The sequence below is a fragment of the Salvelinus fontinalis genome, chromosome 41 (assembly GCF_029448725.1).
Source record: "Salvelinus fontinalis isolate EN_2023a chromosome 41, ASM2944872v1, whole genome shotgun sequence".
Lineage (NCBI taxonomy): Eukaryota > Metazoa > Chordata > Actinopteri > Salmoniformes > Salmonidae > Salvelinus > Salvelinus fontinalis.
In genome coordinates, this window is record NC_074705.1 from 15126915 (window position 1) to 15144664 (window position 17750).

General features: G+C 42.4%; 1 protein-coding gene across 2 annotated transcripts; it reads right to left on the minus strand.

Annotated features, from left to right (window-relative positions):
• Positions 1-1198: 1198 nt before the first annotated feature.
• pudp (pseudouridine 5'-phosphatase) lies at positions 1199-16038 on the minus strand. 2 transcript variants are annotated; one of them, XM_055907971.1, is made up of 4 exons: positions 15952-16038; positions 14816-15034; positions 12694-12923; positions 1199-1985 (listed from the first exon to the last, which is right to left on the minus strand). In XM_055907971.1, the coding sequence occupies exons 1-4, from the start codon at positions 15992-15994 to the stop codon at positions 1809-1811; spliced, it is 669 nt and encodes a 222-aa protein (XP_055763946.1). In that variant the 5' UTR covers positions 15995-16038; the 3' UTR covers positions 1199-1808. The 2 variants fall into 2 exon arrangements, with proteins under 2 accessions (XP_055763946.1, XP_055763945.1); XM_055907970.1 differs by lacking the exon at positions 15952-16038 and adding an exon at positions 15663-15926.
• Between the last annotated feature and the right edge of the window lie 1712 nt (positions 16039-17750).

Below are 17750 nucleotides of genomic sequence, written 5' to 3' on the forward strand. Positions count from 1 at the left end.
GAAGCTCTGATATCAGTTATTGCAGAGTGCTTTTCCGATGCAGGTAGTGGCTGGATCATCAGGCTAAACTGATGGCGATTGGTTGCCCAGATGAGAGACGTAGACAATAGGCTGCTCCTGGGCGGACCAAGTACCTCTCTCTGTCTGCTCACCATAGTCATAGACCTTGAGGGGAGGATGAATGCTAGCAGCAGAGAAGAGAAAAAGCTATTATGTCCCAACAAAAAGGACAATATGCTTTGTGAATAGCGACTGCAATATAGTGAGATGGACTATTCAGTGTATTCCACAGAAACGCAATTGAAAATGCATGTTGAAAGCCCACTTGGTAACTCCATGTGCATTTTACAACAATACTGGTGAATACTGTATCTGCACTGAGCTACTTCTACCATTTACCGCAATAAATGTCTCTGTCGCCACTTATTTGATACAAAGAAAATGCATTTCAAATAGCAAAGTATAACTCCTTTAGACTGTGGCAAATGGCATTGGTCATTATGTACCATTCATTCCCTGATCTCACTACATTTTTCAGACACAATGTTCCAACACCATCACACTTATTGCGTAAGTACACACCCAGACATGCATAATGTACAGACACACACATGCATATACACTGAGTGTACAAAACATTGGGAACACCTTCCTAATATTGAGTTGCACCCCATTTTGCCCTCAGAACAGTCTCAATTCGTCTCCTCCCCTTTAGCTACACTGATTGATGTGGATTTAACAAGTGACATCAATAAGGGATCATAGCTTTCACCTGGATTCACCTGGTCAGTCTGTCATGGCCCTAATGTTTTGTACACTTAGTGGATATACACACACACACACACACACACACACACACACACATACACTCTTCAGGGCATGAGGGGCTAAATGACTTGTAAAACGGCTGAGTGATGAGGAGGAGAGGAGGAAAAGCCTCAGAGATTAGCCCAAGTTGAGGATGAAAGGCCAGAGATGCGTGGAGGCCGGGAGGAGGTAGAAGGTTAGTGGATGGAAGGATACTACAGCAGTGAAATCCTATTTCAACAGCCTAAGGGAGATGAGGGAACAGGGCTCTGCATTTGCTCTCGGTAACTCTACCCCTGTGTTCAGTCGTTTCAGGGGTTTTCTCGGGGAAGAGAGAACATGTGAATTCCAGCAGCACTGCTGAGGCAAACATGAGTGAAGATGAAAGAGCTGAAGATTTCTCTCACCATTTTTATTGGATTACACATCCAAGCTGGGAAAAGTGTCTTTGGCATTTCAATAGGGCCCACTCAAAGAAGAGTGGCAAATGGTATGAAGCGGGGAAAAGAGGGAGAATCGAACAGTTTAAACTGCCGTTGGTTAAGAAATCTGTTCAAGGACATTAACTCAGAGACGGATGCATCTTTACCTAGAATGACTGTGTAGGACTCTGGTCAAAAGTAGTGCACTATGTAGGGAATAGGGTGCCATTTGGGATGCACACCATATCACAGAAAAAGCCTTCAAACTGATCGGCAACAAGTTGCTTACATTACCAACCTGTGTAAAAGGTTCAGACAAAAAAATGACTACTCATTATGTTGACAATTCAACCATTATTCTCAGCCGTTCTCATTATTTGGCCAAATATTATTATTATTTGACTAACAACTTGATCACAGTTCCAAGTAACAATCAAATTCAGAGTCATTGCATAATTTGGATCATCATTGTGATTAGCATCATTACATTGCTTTGATCAGGCTAAATGGTGAAAATGGGGGTAAAACGCATGGGTGGATTCTAGGTTCTCAGCCCTGAGCAGGAAGCGGAGATGGAGCTCAGTCATAGGCCGGCAGGCCGAACATCTCTGGTTTGAAGTCCTCCATGGTCCTCAGGACCAGTGTGGCCTCCTGGGTAAGGCCTCGGTCCAGTTTGTCATCAGGGATCATGACCACCTGCATCCCAGCCGCCAGGCCCGCCTTAACACCCATAGGAGCATCCTCAAACACCAGGCACTGTTGAGAGAGGAAACAAGACAAGCAGGTGCTGGATGTCATACAGTGCTAAATAAAAAGTGAAAGGAGACAATAGGATTTATAAATCCACATGGGAGCATAATGAAGTGAACAATGGTTCATGTAATTTTGCTATACAGTCAATTACGTATATTAACTTAGTGTGTCCACTACAGGAGGTTGAAGGCAAAATATCAGAAGTACCAGAAGTTATCAATTTTTTAAATAGAGGAAGTATGACAAGGTTTATGATGCCTCATTTTGCAATCACAACATAAAAACAGTACAGTCTATTGGCACAGCTCAAAGCACAAAGTCTTGGACTGAGAAGCCTATGTCTATAAACTGCAACCCCGTGTCTGGTGGAGAAAACAGAGCAGAGGAAGGCTGTCATACTGAAGAACTCGTGTTGACATGAGGTGACCCACAGTATGCTTCGGACTCTTACCTTTGCGTCACAGCTGCATGAATAGAGGCAGCATACAAATGAGAAGCCAATATGGAAGCAGTGTGGAGAAGAATGGACAAAGAACTGAGTGACCAGAGCTTCCCTTTTATTCATTGGGAACTTCCGACATCCTGCGCTTTTTGAACCTCAATAGCTATGCTTCCTGGCTTTTCAAACAAAACGCCCCCTCCAAAGACGTCTCCCGCCACGCTACCTAATTCAAGGTTCAATTAATCCCTATAATTTGAATGAGTGCACAAAAATAATAAGAAGATTACACTATTTTCTGCAATGTTCTTCCTTCTACTTGATTTCCCTCCAATTTGCCTTTGACTTACCGCACACACTAATGGTGACAGACAATGTAATTTAATTGTACCAGATTGACCTAGCAGCTTCGGAAATGCCCTAAACCACAACTACCAGTCAGTCTCTTCACTAATTCTCAAATGGAACTAAAATAACCTAATAAAAGGTTCCCAGGTGGAACAATAGAAGCCGACTCGAGGACTCTAGAAGACTTGACTAATTGACTCTTGTGATGTCACAGCCTAGAAGTGGCCTAGGAGAGGGACAACACGTATGGAAACACAGAGCAGCAAGGCTACCGAGAGGCCATTGCTAGATAGTTGCTTCCAATCAAGGGGCAATAAGACTCTGAATTAGGCAATGAACCTTTAAATCAGTGTTCAATGGCTGCATTGTAATGGACGAGAGGGAAACAGGACTCAAATGCACTGCGGCTCCATGTTGGCTCAGGAGGAAGGCACATAGCCTGAGTGCCAGTCTGTTTGTGCTATCATGCCAACTCCTTGTCACTCATTGTCATGCCAAACATGTTTGACTTGACAATGAGCAATGGAGTTTGCAAGGGCACAAGCAGATCTGTGACCAGGCTACAAGTCACAGCAGCAAAGCGAGACTGGGGTGGTGATTTGCCTTATAAAGGGTCAAGGGTCTTTTCTCCCACTCATTGTTAGGACAATGGAAGTTTGCTTCAAAAATCTATATTTTATTGTTCAACTACCGGCCTGCTACACCATGCATTGGGAAGAGTGAACGGAGAACAGACAGAGAACCCAAAGTCGTTCGCCACGCAGGCCTCCAACAGCCAGCCCCATGGAAGATTAACAACCAGTCCCGAGGCATACACCCAAACACATGCAACATTCATCAGAACCAATTGAATCTGTATTCACAGTGTACCCAAGGCAGTCACTGCCGCAACACAAGAAGAGTGGGAGACTCAGTGTGTGTGTGTGGACACCTCCCAAATGACACCCTATTCCCTACATAGTGCACTGCTGTTGACCAGGCTCGTCTCAAAAGTAGTGCACTACGTAGGGAACAGGATGCCATTAGGGACGCACATCAGACTACAGTGGCTGGTGCCAAGACTACTGTGATTAGCCGGCTCAGCAGCACGTCACACACACTCCCTTTACAACGGTGTATTAAGGGGAGATGACAGAACATAGCATAGTGTTGTTATGGAGCAGATCCAGGGCCTGCTTGGCAGCCAGCACCAGCTATTTCAGCAGAATGGACCAGGACGTTTAGTTGTTTACAGGACTATCACAGGACACTTAGGACAAGGAGAGAAACGTTTCCCTCAGAGAGACTGGGACTGGAGAATGGGATTGAATCCTATGGACAGTTATGAGTTTTAATCATATGGACGCATGTTATGTGACTAAGTCATATGTATTTTGTGATTTAAATCCGATACACTATATATACAAAAGTATGTGGACAGGATTCGGCTATTTCAGCCACACCCGTTGCTGACAGGTGTATAAAATCGAGCACACAGCCATGCAATCTCCATAGACAAACTTTGAAGAGCTCAGTGACTTTCAACGTGGCACCGTTATAGGATGTCACCTTTCCAAAAAGTCAGTTCGTCACATTTCTGCCCTGCTGGAGCTGTTCTGGTCAACTATAAGTGCTGTTATTGTGAAGTGGAAACGGCTAGGAGGAACAACGGCTCAGCCGTGAAGTGGTAGGCCACACAAACTCACAGAACAGGACCGCCGAGTGAAAAAAGATTGTCTGTCCTCACTCACTACCAAGATCTAAACTGCCTCTGGAAAGCAACTTCAGCACAATAACTGTTCGTCGGGAGCTTCATGAAATGGGTTTCCATGGCCGAGCAGCCGCACACAAGCCTAAGATCACCATGCGCAATGCCAAGCATTGGCTGGAAATGGTGTAAAGCTCGGTGCCATTGGACTCTGGAGCAGTGGAGATGTATTCTCTGGCGTGACGAATAAATCTGGGTTTGGTGGATGCCAGGAGAACACTACCTGCTAGAACGCATAGTACCAACTGTAAAATTTGGTGGAGGAAGAATAAATGGTATGGGGCTGTTTTTCCATGGTTCGGGCTCAGCACCTTAGTTCCAGTGAAGGGAAATCTAAACGCTACAGCATACAATGACATTCTAGATGATTCTGTGCTTCCAACTTTGTGGCAACAGTTTGGGGAAGGCCCTTTCCTGTGTCCGCATGAACATGCCCCCATGCACAAAGTGAGGTCTTTGTGCATACCAGAAATGGTTTGTCGAGATCGGTGTGGAAGAACTTGACCAGCCTTCACAGAGCCCTGACCTCAACCCCATCGAACAACTTTTGGGATGAATTGGAACGCCGACTGCGAGCCAGGCCTAATCGCCCAACATCAGTGCCGACCTCACTAATGCTCGTGGCTGGATGGAAGCAAGTCCCCGCACCAACGTTCCAACATCCCAGAAGAGTGGAGGCTGTTATAGCGGCAAAGGAGAGCACCAACTCCATATTAATGCCCATGATTTTGGAATGAGATGTTCGACGAGGTGTCCACATTCTTCTGATCACGTAGTGTATGTTATATGATGGAATGTGTTATGTTATTGAATCATATGAATGTTATGTTATGGTAGACGAGTGCGTAGGCTTGCTGCTAGACAGTAGGCTTATGCCTACAGTAGGCTTTTGCTACTGTAAACAGAAACCAGGGTCTGGATCTGACACACAGACTTGACCTGGCAGCATGGTCAGTCCTTGGGGGAATACTCATTAGATGAGACATTTTGCCCAGATGGAGAAGCAGAGAACCCTAGGTTACAGTCGCCATACGCACTCAAACTACACATGGACCCTATAACCTTCTACTCAACCTACACATGGACCAGGGAAATAAGGGAATAAAGCTGGGTCTACCAAATCTACACGCAGATGAATGAGGAGAGGAAGGTACAGTGGGGCTCAAGTTATTTTACAGAAAACAAATTAACAACAGACTTTCAGCATTCATATAGGAAAGGGCACTCAACATGCTCGGCACTGACACAAATGACTGATGATTGGCTTAAAGAAAATGACAGAAAGAAGATTGTGGGATGTGTTTTGATAGACTATCATTGATCAAAACCTATCGCTGAAAAAACACTAGGAGACAGTGTCCTTCTTGAGCGGTATGACGGCTGCGTGGTCCCATGGTGTTTATACTTGGGTCCTATTGTTGTACAGATGAACGTGGTACCTTCAGGCATTTGGAAATTGCTCCCAAGGATGAACCAGACTTGTGGAGGTCTACAATTTTTTTTCTGAGGTCTTGGCTGATTTATTTTTTATTTTCCCATTATGTCAAGCAAAGAGGCACTGAGTTTGAAGGTAGGCCTTGAATACATCCAAAGGTACACCTCCAATCGACTCAATGATGCCAATTGGCCTATCAGAAGCTTCTAAAGCCATTACATCATTTTCAGGAATTTTCCAAGCTGTTTAAAGGCACAGTCAACTTAGTTTATGTAAACTTCTGACCCACTGGAATTGTGATACAGTGAATTTTAAGTGAAATAATCTGTCTGTAAACAATTGTTGGAAAAATCACTTGTGTCATGCACAAAGTAGATGTCCTAACCGACTTGCCAAAACTATAGTTTGTTAACAAGAAATTTGTGGAGTGGTTGAAAAACTAGTTTTAATGACCAACCTAAGTGTATGTAAACTTCCGACTTCAACTGTAAGTGTTAGGGATTGGCATCCTCTCAGTCGTGGATAGAGAGTTACCCATCAAATAGAACGCAGTTTTTTTATTTTATCGAAGCCTCTCTAATGCAAATTCGGTTGAGTGTAGTGTACGGCAGGGCAGCCGTCTTGGGTCATTGTTTTCTGTTTCTATTAATGACCTTCCACAGAATATACATTAAGGGTACAAAACATTTTTAACATCTTCCTAATATTGAGTTGCACCCCCCCCAGTTTGCCCTCAGAACAACCTCAATTCGTTAGGGCATGGACTCTACAAGGTGTCAAAAGCGTTCCACAAGGATGCTGGCCCATGACTCCAATAGTCGTGGACCATTCTTGATACACATGGGAAAATGTTGAGTGTGGAAAAATCCAGCAGCGTTGCAGTTCTTGACACACGCAAACCGGTGTGCCTGGCACCTACTACCATACCCCAATCAAAAGCACTTAGATATTTTGTCTTGCCTATTCACCCTCTGAATGGCACATACACAATCCATGTCTCAATTGTCTCAAGACTTAAAAATATTTTAACCTGTCTCCTCCCCTTCTTCTACACTGCTTGAAGTTGATTTAACAAGTGACATCAATAAGGGATCATAGCTTTCACCTGGATTCACTTGGTCAGTCCATGTCATGGAAAGAGTAGGTTTTCCTAATGTTTTGTACATAAGTAATTGACATCCATAACATAGAGCTCCAGTCAGTTTTAGAATGGGCATCTAGCAATAGGCTGGTGCTAAATATATATATATTTTTAACTAAAAGCAACGTTTATGAGACAAATCACTCACTCAACCCTAAAGCTCCTCCAGATCTATTATTGAATAATGTGGCGATTAAACAACTTAAGGAGACTAAACTACTGGCCATAACCCTAGATAGCAAGCTACGGTATCATGGTCAAATCATATAGACTCAATAGTTACTCAAATGGGAAGAGGTCTGTCCATGATAAGATGTTGCTCTGCTTTCTTGACATCTCAGTCGACCAGACAGGTCCTACAGGCCTTTGTCGCACCTGGACTGTGGGGTTGTGGGGTCATGTGCGGCAAAGTGGGACATAGGTGATTAACAGTCTGTCCAGAACAGAGCAGCACGTTTTGCATTCAGATGTACACAGATGGCGAATGTCAGTAACATGCATTACAATCTCTCCTAGCTCAAAGTAGAGGAGAGACTGACTGCTTCACTATCGGTCTTTGTGTAAGATATTGACGTGGTTGAAGGTACTGAACTGTCTGTTCAAGCAGTTGACACACAGTTCGGACACTCATCGGTACAACACAAGACATGCAACCAGGAAGTCTCTTCAGTCTCCAGGTCCAAAACAGAGGCTGGGAAACGCACAGTATTAATAGAGCCATGACTATATGGAACTCTCTGTCACCTCAGGTAACTCAAGAAAGCAATAAAAACAGCTTTAAAAAACAGATAGAAGAACACCGTACGGCACAAAGGGGACTGTGAAGAGAGCCATTTTGATATATTTTCTATTGTGATTTACACTGTGTTATGTATTGAATTATGTAGGTGGGTGACCTTGCACAAGCCTTGGCTTGTCTGAGCCAGAATGGCTCATAGGACAGGAGACATCTCCGTGAGACAGAGGCAGATTATGTATATTATGTATTTTAGTTGTGTATATGGATCCCAATAAATACTACTACTAAATACTCCCTTTACTGTGTCATTTTCTATTTTATCGTGTCATTCTCATGTTCCTGGAAGGACACATCAGGAGAGATTAAAAAAAGAAATAGCATATTTTGAATGGACTTTTGACACACACCGTTGTTTGACAGTGATCCATTCAACAAATCATTTTCCTTTCTCCTCAGGTGTTAGATATCTTAAAAAGAGGCTGATCCTCTGCTCCAACGTATTACTTCACTTGTCGCTTTTGTCAACGTCTGACACGACAAGGCAAACCAACTATGTCAACACCGGAGTGCCCGTGTGTCTTAACTTTCGCACGGCTTTAAGACGGGGCTTGTCACAATGACACCGCCATTCCCTAAAATAGCAGCGTTTGTACAGTCGCTTTCCCATCAATATTTCATCAGAGCAGTTGACGTTTTGTTTACGTAGGGTAAATAAAACGATCATTCTGCCTCTCGTCTTGTTCCGACGCCATTCTGGCCTGAGCTTAATGCAATAAGGTAGGTAGTGCAGCAGTGTGTTCACTCATCAAACAGTCGGTCTCAGACTGATGCATTCTCAAACTTGATGAACGGGTACCTTAGCAAGAAAATACCTGAAACTAACACATCGCAAAGTAAGGATTTGTGCGAGTGTGTATATCCGGGCCTGCAACGTGGGTTGTTGAGTGAGTGAAGAGACAGTGATCGATAGCCTGCTAAATCTTCTAAACCATCTCTAAGCCCAGGGCAGGCTGACTGCAGGATGTGCAGGAACGTTTTATCATCTGTGTTACGGGGTACTTTGTTATACACAGGAAACAGGAAATGCAGGCCATCATTTAAAAATATGAAGGTCCTAAATGGCACCCTATTCCCTTTATAGTGCTCAACTTTTGACCAGGGTCCATATGGCTCTGTAGTGCACTCAAAAGTTGTGCACTATAAATGGAATAGGGTGTCATTTGGGATGCAGCCCTGGAGGGCACAGTATAAATGAATAACAGGGCAATCCTGTTGGCCTCCAGAGAGCTGCGTTCACAAGGCTAATGAGTGGTTTGGTCAACCCGAGGAAAATCACATGGAGAGGTTTGTCACTCTAGGCCAGATGGCAGACAGGAGCAGAATAGCTTTCATTTGATGTCTGAGGAGTGGGGACACGTTTTCGTCTTTTACTCAGACAAAGACTAGGTTTAGAATAGTCTTTTCTAACAGCCGCTGTGCTCGCGGAGCACCCTGAATCTGTTGAGAGAGATTATGTGTTGAAAGATTTAGGATACATACAGGCTATGGAACAGGTAGACTTCATAAATAACCCTGGGTAAGGGTCACGCTATCTAGAAATGGCAGAAATAGAAGGTCAAGGTAAAGGCATACCTGTTGATGATTGAGTGAAGTCAATTCTCTCCCGCACCACCTTCCACAACTACCTTCCAGATAAGAAAATCATTAACAAACCATGATACTACAGTGGACAAGTCCTTCCGGAAATAGCCTTTGACTTGTCCACCGGCTGTGACAGTGACACTCCCTGGGAGCTCATCAAAATCCCCATTGACCAAGTGTCTGTCCGTAAATCTTATATCTTCATGCCAGTGTTGGCATTTCTTTCCAACAGAATAAAAAAGAGTGATCAATACTGTTAAAGCTCCTCATAAACTCAGACAAACGCGCTGACAATGTATTCTCCCCGTTCCTGATTTGGTGTGGACAGAAAAGGACCCAACAGGCTTCGTGAAACACTAACATGAAGTCTGTGCTCATAAAGGACTTTAACAAATAAAATATATTGTGTCTCTGAAATGAATGGGAGTTCATAGGATTTTAGGCCACTAAAATGCAGCACTAGATATAAAAACTCAAACAAGCACATTACTGCTGAGTATAGGGCAAGCGGTATTACATCTACTGGCATTAAGGACTGACCTTCTGACCACTTAAAGGACCACCGTGTCCATAATCTTTTTGCAGAGAACTTCAAAGCTCAAATATTTCATAGAGCTGATATTAAAAAAACACTCCCGTTTTTTGGGGGGACTCGCAGCGAGGCCCTACTGTACCTTCTCCGTCAAAGCACATGGGACTTGTCTGGTCATAAGGAACATCGTTAGAGCTGTAGAATAGCACGGCCTTCACTATTCAGATAGATAGATCGAGCCTGTTTTAGTCCCTGACCATTTCAATCCACCAGCACCAAACACACTGGGCACAGCAAACACCATTTATTATGTGGTTGGTGCATCTGCACAGCAGAGAGGCCCACTGGGTGCTGATAGTTGAAATGCCCATAAAATGCGGGGGTGTAGCTGAGGCGACTGGCTGTCCCTAAATCAGCTGTTGTTTTTGTAACATCATTATATAGCTCTGGAGCAATACTGTCTATGTACTGACTCTTTACACCCTCTGTGTGAGCCTCTGTGACTTAATCCCAAATGGCACCCTATTCCCTACAAAGTGCACTACTTTTGACCAGAGCCGTTTGGGACGCGACCCATGTGAACATGAACTAAAGCTTTTTCATGTTTCATTAATCTTAGTTGGTAGGCTGAGCACACACCTTTAGTAAAAACCTTTTCTCTATCTCCCTCAGTCCCCCCCCCCCCTGGAAGAGGTGGAGGATGGAAGAGGTGGAGGAGGTGGAAGAGGTGGAGGACTAATTCCTTGCCTTTGGTCACCATAGAGACAGAGTACTGGGCTGGGCACATTACTTACTTGTACCTGCAGTGTTGCATAGCATCATTAAGGCCCTCAAAATGCCTCACGTCACTTCATGCCTGTATTCCAGGAAACCTCCCTCCCAATAACGCTGATATAAACAGCAACCTATTAAGCGCCAGAAGAAAAATGCATCCTGAGAAAATGCTTGAAATTTCACTGCATGATTGAATATGTACAGTTGTAGTGAAAGCTTAAAGTAATGCTTACATTTTAGAGGTAAGAAAGGACAAGCAAATACAACTCAAATGTATCACCTACATCTGTCTTTGCTGCAGTTTCTGTAAAATGCCTCACTACAATTAACTAAACTCATTGTAAATTCACCACTGCTTCTACTAATCTGGTGGTAGGAGAAGAAGCTGCAAACACAATGTTAATACACGCTCCCATTTTCTTTTCATTGCATTCCGTCTTTCTCCTGTCTCCTCCTTGCAATCCTGAATCGCAATCTGTCCCTCCCTCCCTACTTCTCTCTCTTTCTGTGCTTAGGCAAAACTGTCACGGAGAGAGAGGAGAGGAGCCAGGGAGTGATGCATCATAATTCGTTATTCCACTAAACACTGAACCGATTCCCCTCTCAGCCGCAGTTCCATCTCATCAAGACAAACGCAAGTCCTAAATGGGGATGTTTGGAAGCCGCCAAGATTAAAAAAAACAGGACGACAATTAGCGAAGGCTGCTGCTGCAGACCCATTTGCAGAAAAATCTACAGCCCTGCACCTGTTAGGGAGCTTCATTTACCTCAAAAAGGAAAACAACAAATCCAAAGCTATTAACCTCTCTTTTCGGGTTCCCTTTTTGGGTTTTCCATTTGATAGCTCTCTGTAAAACTAACTGAATATTTATGTAGTCTTCTAACCCTAATGATTGTAGACATATTTCATAGGTGGGTTTGCTAAAACAGGCATGGAAGGTGATTAAACATGGTAGTGGCCACGTCCCAAGTAGCAACCTATTTCCTATATAGTGCACTAGCACTATGGGCCCTGGTCAAATGTAGTGCACTATAAAAGGGAATAGGGTGCCATTTGCAATGTACACAGTGTGATTCCTCAGTGTTGTGGGAGTGTTGCGGGAATTTTCATGCCTGGTGTTGACAACACAGATCTGTTACGTACAGCTACCCTTAATAAGCCAAAACATTGGCTTTGAAAATGGAAATGAATGAGAGAGTACGAAGGCAGATATAGGCGTAATCATTTCCCTCGCTTTCTGGATGTGTAAATAAATGAAAGTCCACAGGGTCCTATAAATAAAGCCTACACTTTCGATAGCCTGGTTTGGATCTGCTACAGTCGATCAGTCAGTTAGTCAGTGTCGAGATAATAATTCCTTTGGCATTTCTTAGGAACAGGTGATAGCTGGGGCATTGAAGCATGGCAGGACGACACTAGCCTTGGTAACCTTCCTAACAACAGAATTGGTTATGGGCTTAAGAGTTAACCCACTTTCTTGGAGGTATAAATGCAATTCCACAGGTTCCTATAAAAACAATTTAGTTGATCTGCTTAGTCTATGAACGAATATACTAAGTAACAAACTAAAAAAAACGTCTTAACAAGTGAATTGGTGTAAAACTTTTAGGGGTTGCTCTTTTTCAGCATTATAAGTTGTGCCAGCCCACTGTCCACTACCCTGTCCCTCTTCGTATCATTTATAGCATCTGAGCCATGATTGGTAAGAATTGGTGACCTTCGGGCTGCTTTCCCCCTCCAACATTACTAGGTGTGTATGAGAGTATCTTAGCCTGTCTACTGGTCTGTCCCTCTTATCGTGGCTGGTTATTTTATGCTTAGCTTATTTATTCGTGAGGCAACAAGAATAGGGCAATAGTCTACTCCACTACCCACTGTAGGCTACTGTCCCTCTCACTCGCCTGTCCCTCTTACCGTGGCCGGAGGTGCAGGAGGAGTGAACCTGCTGGCACACACCAAAAAGGAGTCAGGCTGAGGTTTGCTGTTTTTCACATCGGGGTCATCCCCCAGGACGATGTGGCTGAACAGGTCAAAGAAGGCTTTGTGCTGACTGGTCTTCATCTCAAACGCCAGGCCTGCTGAGCTTGTCGCTACGGCGATGGGCACATTGTGTTTACGGAGATGGTGAACGAGATTCTCCACTCCTGGTTACACACAGACACACAGTATCAGTCAAAAGTTTGGACACACCAACTCATTCAAAGGTTTTTCTTTATTTTTACTATTTTCTACATTGTATAATAATAGTGAAGACGTCAAACATATGAAATAATACATATGGAATCATGTAGTAAGCAAAAAAGTGGTAAACAAATCTAAATATATTTTATATTTGAGATTCTTCAAAGTAGCCACCCTTTGCCTTGATGACAGCTTTAAACACTCTTGGCATTCTCTCAACCAGCTTCATGAGACAGTCACCTTGAATGCAATTCAATTATCTCATGTGCCTTGTTAAAAGCTAATTTGTGGAATTTCTTTCCTTCTTAATGCGTTTGAACCAATCAGTTGTGTTGTGACAAGGTAGGGGTGGTATACAGAAAATAGCCCTATTTGGTAAAAGACCAAGTCCATATTATGGCAAGAACAGCTCAAATAAGCTAAGAGAAACGACAGTCCATCATTACTTTAAGACATGAAGGTCAGTCAATACGAACAATTTCAAGAACGTTGAACGTTTCTTCAAGAACTTTGAACGTTTCTTCAAGTGCAGTCATAAAAACCATCAAGCGCTATGATGAAACTGGCTCTAACGAGGACCGCCACAGGAAAGGAAGACGCAGAGTTACCTCTGCTGCAGAGGACAAGTTCATTAGAGTTAACAGTACCTCAGAAATTGCAGCCCAAATAAATGCTTCACAGAGTTCAAGTAACAGACACATTTCAACATCAACTGTTCAGAGGAGACTGTGTGAATCAAGCCTTCATGGTCGAATTTCTGCAAAGAAACCACTACTACAGTTAAGAACACCAATAAGAAGAAGAGACTCGCTCGGGCCAAGAAACACGAGCAATGACCATTAGACCGGTGGAAATCTGTTCTTTGGTCTGATGAGTCCAAATGTTTGGTTCCAACCGCCGTGTCTTTGAGACGGAGAGTAGGTGAACAGATCTCTGCATGTGTGGTTCCCACCGTGAAGCATGGAGGAGGAGGTGTGATTGTGCTTTGCTGGTGACACTGTCTGTGATTTATTTAGTATTCAAGGCACACTTAACCAGCAGGGCTACCACAGCATTCTGCAGCGATACGCCATCCCATCTGGTTTGCGCTTGGTGGGACTATCATTTGTTTTTCAACAGGGCAATAACCCAACACACCTCCATGCTGTGTAAGGGCTATTTGACCAAGAAGGAGAGTGTTGGAGCGCTGCATCAGATGACCTGGCCTCCACAATCCCCCGACCTCAACCCAATTGAGATGGTTTGGGATGACTCTTAACTATTATTCTACAATGTAGAAAACAGTCAAAATTAAAGAAAAACCCTTGAATGAGTAGGCGTGTCCAAACTTTTGACTGGTACTGTACAGTACACATCATTGGTGTGTCCTACACACAGTAAATACTAACCAATCTAAACAAATTGAGCCCAGTTCAAATCCAGGATCACACTCCCTCTGCCTCATGCCCTATAGCAGGGGTACTCAACTTACGCTATGAGGTCTGGAGCCTGCTGGTCTTCTATTCTACCTGATAATTAATTGCACACACCTGGTGTCCCTGGTCTAAATGTGTTCCTGATTAGATGGGAACAATTAAAAGAATGCAGGGGAACTGGCTTCAAAGGTCCAGAGTTGAGTTTGAGGGCACTAGCACTCTGAATATTGACCGTCTGTAGTGTAGAGTCTTCCTAGTATACAGGACACACACACAGTAATGAAAACATGGGATCAAAGGTTGTTTGTCAATAAACTCAGAGACTGATATTTCATAGGTGAGAACCAACTATTTTGTTCATGTTATGGTAACTATGAAAACTATACCACACTACAACTGTAACACACTACAACTGTAACACACACACACACCTTAGCTACCTTGCATCAATTGAGCTGAAGGAAATATCTTCTCCTGTATTTTTCTAGTCTCACTGAGAAGTTCCTCTGGTGTCATTGGTAGTTCTAGGGAGTCTCGTATAATGGTGGAAGCCTCCATAGCTTTCTTCCCCATCACAGAAGACTTCAAGTCCCAGGTGTATTTCTTTCCAAACCGGTCGCATACTTCCTGGTATGCCACCGTGTACAGCGTCTCTGTATCTGCAAGTTCAAAACAGAGCAAAATAAAAGTTAGATGGCTATGTTATCACCACACGTTTAACTTAAAGCTAAAATCCTTAGTTGCTACATCAAATTTTGGACTTATAATGATATATACCCATTGATTCTTGAAAAATATAATGAGCTTAGTTAAACTGTCATACCCCATCAAAACCCAAATTATAAGCTTTTTTTTTACTACAAGTTTTGTAAAGAACAGAAATGTAAACAAACTGTATAGCTTCAAAACATGGTTAAATCTATAATTTTGATATCATGTATGGTCAGTCCTTGGAACCTCATCTCTATGAATTTGAGTGGTTACATTTATCCACATCCATCCCCTCGGTTTTTTACTGAAACAGAGGCTTTTAACTAAGGATTCTAGCTTTAAATCACGACATGCAGAAGACTATGCAAGACAGCAAATGGAAATGATTAGCGAATGTTATGGTTGTAGAAAGATTCCTTTACAGATAGCTAGCAAACGTTACTCTTAATTTTGCTTCACCATGGTTGACACACATGAATGAATGAGCTGTTACTGAATGCTAGGCCTTGTGTCAAATTTGTTCCAGGCATGTAATTCCATCGTTTCAAATGCAAATAGAAAGTGTATATTAATAACCTAATAATAATCCATCCATGTCGAAAAGAACATGGGTCACCGGTTTAAAACTCGATTGTGAAGACATAATTACAGTAGCTGCCAACACCACGACAAAATCCAATCTTGAAATCGAAGAGCTAGCAAGCTAACGTTAGCGATAGTTAGTGGGAAGATGGACAACTGGTACCAAAGTCTCAGTGCCAAGTTATCTATCAAGTAGCAAACTAAATGTATGATTTTATTAATTTCTAGAACGTAGATAAACCTGTTTACATTACACAATATCAAAATAATTTAGTAATCTCACAATTTAGATTTACGAAAATGACGCTGTCGCAAAAAATGATCATTCTTTAGTCGGCCAACATTTTGCAATGGCTGATGGACAAGGTAGTTTTAAGCTCAGAACCCACTTCTGCCTATTCACTCAGAAGAATTAGTCTCATAATATCCCACTTATCTACAGAAATGTAGGCCTAAACTGCTACATTTAAAACACATGTATATATTTGTTAATTTTTAGATAACTTCACATACAAAATATTGTGCTTAAATGTTGATTCAAACAGACAAAGCAGTGTTGGACCTAAACCATTGATGTAAACTGATGAATGTACGCCTACTTTTCACTTGTCGATATTTATTTGTAGACAGCATTTAAAAGATCAAATATTGGCTATATTTTCATTTAATTAATTAATTAAATAATTAGCATAGTGTTATAAAAAATGATTGAGCATTATGTGGTGACGGCTTGGGGAGGCCAGGATAACTCTCGTTCATCACCCACGATGGCGCCGCCAATGTGTACAGTCCCAGTGCTCTGTCTACACTTTAATAATCCTCGCTTGTGATACAGTTTTGGAAACTGTACTTTCATATTCAGATTTTTTTTTTTGTTAAACTAAAGGTAAATTACTATGCACCTTTTTTGGCCGTCATTGGCTCATCATCACAAGGCCTAGCCTTCATTAGACTATCAGAGACAATCCGAAAGGCCACCACCCCTAAAGCAAACCATGAATAAATATAGGCTAGCTGAACACCTAACCCTGACTCTAGTCTAGGCCGATTCCAGCCTAATTATTTTTTATTAAAATGGACTATGTTGGTTTATTGATCCGCATTCCAGGGTGGTAGTCTATATCACACCATTATGGGTGGATTCGTTGTTGCAGATTAAATTAACAGTCTGTGGGCCTGTGTTCTAGCGCCACATTTTACAGAATAATTGGAACCTCAATGTTTGTCTTGTTAAGGTGAGAGAAAGAGACATCGGGGGAATGAGTCCTCCAACCTGGGCGAGCTAATGAGGCTATGGATTCAGGTCTAATTGGGAGGAGCTGAGGCCCAGACTCAAACAAACTGTAGGTCCCAAATAGCACCCTATTCCCTGTAATAGTGCACTACTTTTGACCAGGGCCTGGCCCATACTTATTTGGGACGTACCTTTTGTTTGAGTCCTTTAGAGTGAGTTTGGCTCTCTTTACCAATTGTGTTTCAGAACTTTGTGTCTTTTTGTGAATTGCTTCAGATCGAACACTCAATTCTATTCCTACCTAATCGTTAACAAAGTGAGCACTGCAGGGAAGAAGAAAAGTCAGGACACCTTAATGTTTTTTTATATTTGATTTACATCATTTGACATTCATATCTATGCTATAATGTATTTACATACTATATATTGCAATCATACAATTTGATACTCTTTATAGCCTTATGCTATACAGTTATAGGCCAGTAAAACTAAATTGACACTTTTTTCTCACAGAAATTAGTATAGGCCTACATTTTAGACTGAAGTTAATTGTATTTATCTAATCATTGTATTACCTTGCAGATACAAACATGACACTTGCATGGAAGGGGAAGGTCTAAAGCAATTAACATCTACACTATTTACATTATGCTGATAAGCTCATTAATTTTGGGCGACTGATTGGTATCAACCTTCGCTGCAATTCCCCCGTCATTTTTTGGCCTCTGCGAGATATTTGCGATCACCCTTTTAAATGAGGAAAAGTGAACTGAAATACAAATTCAGCAGCTAAGATCAATAGAGTTTGCTCTGGGGAAGCTAAGCAGAGGACCTATTGCGAACACGAA